Below are 4,396 nucleotides of genomic sequence, written 5' to 3'. Positions count from 1 at the left end.
GAAATTGGGAGAAAAATGTTAATGTGCCTGTGTCACATTATGACTTTGTTTCACATTCATTTATTTTTAAAGTTGCGATCTCTTAGAGTACATTAACTTTGTATTCTTGACAGAGTTAAAGCTAGATAAGGATGTAGCTAATATCAAACAAGATTTTCTTACGAATAAGAGTTTTACATAATTTGTTAAGTAATAAAAAAAATTAATAGAATTTGTTTCATACAGTTTTACACGTCATGATTTGTGTGTGTTTTGTGATATTGAACGTGAACTATATGATGAGGACTAAAGAAGATACTCATTAAATTAAGTTCGTTTTAAATTCATGTATTTTTAAACGAACAGACGAGACACTGAAATCGCTCAATCTCAGCTTCGCCTTCTTCACCTGAATCATGAATGAAGTAATTTACATGAGAATTGAAAACGAAATACTAAAGAAAAATTAAATATATATATATATATATATAATTGATTATTTTAAATTAAAATTACATGGGAAAAGTGAATATGTTACATGGGAAAAGTATGAAATTTTTTGGGGGAAGGTTTGGGAGCATGAGCAAGTTTATGGAGATTAAGTTGCTCCATTTTCTTTTTGTTTTCCTCCAATCTTTGCTTCCTTTTTTCTTTAGTTTTTGGCCAGGTAACTAAGCCAAGTCTCTAATGGTTTTTGGCCAGGTAACTCTTTGTAGACAATATCAGACTGTTGTATTGGGAGTTTTAAGAGATCGTAACTTTAATAAGTTAGTGGAGTCGTTGAGAAATTGGGAGAAAAATGTTAATGTGCCTGTGTCACATTATGACTTTGTTTCACATTCATGTATTTTTAAAGTTGCGATCTCTTAGAGTACATTAACTTTGTATTCTTGACAGAGTTAAAGCTAGATAAGGATGTAGCTAATATCAAACAAGATTTTCTTACGAATAAGAGTTTTACATAATTTGTTAACTAATAAAAAAAATTAATAGAATTTGTTTCATACAGTTTTACACGTCATGATTTGTGTGTGTTTTGTGATATTGAACGTGAACTATATGATGAGGACTAAAGAAGATACTCATTAAATTAAGTTCGTTTTAAATTCATGTATTTTTAAACGAACAGACGAGACACTGAAATCGCTCAATCTCAGCTTCGCCTTCTTCACCTGAATCATGAATGAAGTAATTTACATGAGAATTGAAAACGAAATACTAAAGAAAAATTAAATATATATATATAATTGATTATTTTAAATTAAAATTACATGGGAAAAGTGAATATGTTACATGGGAAAAGTATGAAATTTTTTAGGGGAAGGTTTGGGAGCTTGAGCAAGTTTATGGAGATTAAGTTGCTCCATTTTCTTCTTGTTTTCCTCCAATATTTGCTTTCTTTTTTCTTTAGTTTTTGGACAGGTAACTAAGCCAAGTCTCTAATGGTTTTTGGCCAGGTAACTCTTTGTAGACAATATCAGACTGTTGTATTGGGAGTTTTAAGAGATCGTAACTTTAATAAGTTAGTGGAGTCGTTGAGAAATTGGGAGAAAAATGTTAATGTGCCTGTGTCACATTATGACTTTGTTTCACATTCATGTATTTTTAAAGTTGCGATCTCTTAGAGTACATTAACTTTGTATTCTTGACAGAGTTAAAGCTAGATAAGGATATAGCTAATATCAAACAAGATTTTCATACGAATAAGAGTTTTACATAATTTGTTAACTAATAAAAAAATTAATAGAATTTGTTTCATACAGTTTTACACGTCATGATTTGTGTGTGTTTTGTGATATTGAACGTGAACTATATGATGAGGAACAAAGAAGATACATGTCACCAGAAATGGGCGCTGATGGACCTTCTTTGCTTCCTTTTTTCTTTATAACTTGTTGTTAAACGTGGGGAACATAGCATATTAGAAATTAAAATGGTGAAAGAGGTTGAAAAAGGAACGGTTGTCGCCTTATCGGTTACTGCTTATGGTATTTATTTTCCTTCTTTTCAACAAAAAAACTAGGGTTTTATGGTTAACTCACAGAGGATAGAGAGAGAGAGAGAGTGAGAGCGAGAGTGAAAAACAATTGAGCTTGACTGAACCCTACCCATCTATAAAAAGGGGAGAATTGAGAAGAGTGATCTCACATCTCCCAAGTAACCCGTAATCCCGGTTTCCGGTATTTTTTATCTACTGTCACCAAAATCTTCTTATTCTTAAATAAAATAAAAAATAAAAAAATGTCACCATATCCAAAATTACCATAGTTTCCCTTTTATGATATGGAAAGTAGTATGGTGTGGGGGGTATTATGGTAATTTCGGCATCATTTATGATATTCTTTGCACCTAAGTTCATAGTTTGTGATGTGTAGTGCACCCGACAAAGGTCGTGTTGTCGCGTGAAGGATTTGATAGTTGTTCTGGCCTTATGTGAGAGCTTGTACAATTTCCACTATCCTTTGCCACTTCAACATGTGAAGAATTTTGGGTTATGTGTGAAGGATTTGATGGTTGTTCCGGCCTTATGTGAGAGCTTTTGCAATGTCCACCAAACTTTGCCACTTCAACATGTGAAGAATTTTGGGGCATGTGTGAAGGATTTGATGGCTGTTCCGGCCTTATGTGAAAAATTTTGTGGTATCCAACATCTTTTGCCGCTTCAACATATTGTGAAGAATTTTGGGGCATGGGATTTGATGGTTGTTTCGGCCTTGTGTGAAAACCTTTGCAGTTTTTATCATCCTTTGTCGCTTTGACATATTGTGAAGAATTTTTGGGCATGGGTGAAGGATTTGATAGTTGTTCCGGCCTTGTAAGAAAACCTTCGCAGTTTTCATTATCCTTTTCCACTTCAACATGTTGTACAGGATCTTGGGACATTTCCCTGCTACCAGACAAAGGAATGTATTAGTAATCATATATATACATATAGTGCTCGTGGAGATAACGATTATAACTTGTTGTTAAACGTGGGGAACATAGCTTATTAGAAATTAAAATGGTGAAAGAGGTTGAAAAAGGAACGGTTGTCGCCTTATCGGTTACTGTTTATGGTATTTATTTTCCTTCATTTCAACAAAAAAACTAGGGTTTTATGATTAACTCACAGAGGAGAGAGAGAGAGAGAGAGAGAGAGAGAGAGAGAGAGAGAGAGAGAGAGAGAGAGAGAGAGAGGGAGTGAGAGAGAGAGAGTGAGAGCGAGAGTGAAAAACAATTGATCTTGACTGAACCCTACCCATCTATAAAAAAGGGAGAATTGAGAAGAGTGATCTCACATCTCCCAAGTAACCCGTAATCCCGATTTCCGGTATTTTTTATCTATTGTCACCAAAATCTTCTTATTCTTAAATAAAATAAAAAATAAAAAAATGTCACCATATCCAAAATTACCATAGTTGCCCTTTTATGATATGGAGAGTAGTATGGTGTGGGGGGTATTATGGTAATTTCGGCATTATTTATGATATTCTTTGCACCTAAGTTCATAGTTTGTGATGTGTAGTGCACCCGACAAAGGTCGTGTTGTCGCGTGAAGGATTTGATAGTTGTTCTGGCCTTATGTGAGAGCTTGTACAATTTCCACTATCCTTTGCCACTTCAATATGTGAAGAATTTTGGGTTATGTGTGAAGGATTTGATGGTTGTTCCGGCCTTATGTGAGAGCTTTTGCAATGTCCACCAACCTTTGCCACTTCAACATGTGAAGAATTTTGGGGCATGTGTGAAGGATTTGATGGCTGTTCCAGCCTTATATGAAAACTTTTGTGGTATCCATCATCTTTTTCCGCTTCAACATGTTGTGAAGAATTTTGGGGCATGGGATTTGATGGTTGTTTCGGCCTTGTGTGAAAACCTTTGCAGTTTTTATCATCCTTTGCCGCTTTGACATATTGTGAAGAATTTTTGGGCATGGGTGAAGGATTTGATAGTTGTTCCGGCCTTGTAAGAAAACCTTCGCAGTTTCCATTATCCTTTTCCACTTCAACATGTTGTACAGGATCTTGGGACATTTCCTTGCTACCAGACAAAGGAATGTATTAGTAATCATATATATATATATAGTGCTCGAGGAGATAACGATTATAACTTGTTGTTAAACGTGGGGAACATAGCTTATTAGAAATTAAAATGGTGAAAGAGGTTGAAAAAGGAACGGTTGTCGCCTTATCGGTTACTGTTTATGGTATTTATTTTCCTTCTTTTCAACAAAAAAACTAGGGTTTTATGATTAACTCACAGAGGAGAGAGAGAGAGAGAGAGAGAGAGAGAGAGAGAGAGAGAGAGAGAGAGAGAGAGAGAGAGAGAGAGAGTGAGCGAGAGTGAGAGTGAAAAACAATTGAGCTTGACTGAACCCTACCCATCTATAATAAGGGGAGAATTGAGAAGAGTGATCTCACATCTCCCAAGTAACCCG

The 4,396-nt window shown here is 34.9% G+C and overlaps 1 protein-coding gene across 1 annotated transcript; it reads right to left on the bottom strand.

Annotated features, from left to right (window-relative positions):
• Window positions 1-2,334: 2,334 nt before the first annotated feature.
• On the bottom strand, window positions 2,335-3,992 carry LOC110776489 (uncharacterized). The gene is made up of 2 exons (XM_021981044.1): window positions 3,490-3,992; window positions 2,335-2,866 (listed from the first exon to the last, which is right to left on the bottom strand). The coding sequence occupies exons 1-2, from the start codon at window positions 3,990-3,992 to the stop codon at window positions 2,335-2,337; spliced, it is 1,035 nt and encodes a 344-aa protein (XP_021836736.1).
• Window positions 3,993-4,396: the final 404 nt, after the last annotated feature.

This window comes from Spinacia oleracea, chromosome 6, assembly GCF_020520425.1.
Source record: "Spinacia oleracea cultivar Varoflay chromosome 6, BTI_SOV_V1, whole genome shotgun sequence".
Classification (NCBI taxonomy): Eukaryota; Viridiplantae; Streptophyta; class Magnoliopsida; order Caryophyllales; family Amaranthaceae; genus Spinacia; species Spinacia oleracea.
Note: the sequence above shows the minus strand (reverse complement) of the source record. Positions and strands in the feature narration are given on the sequence as shown.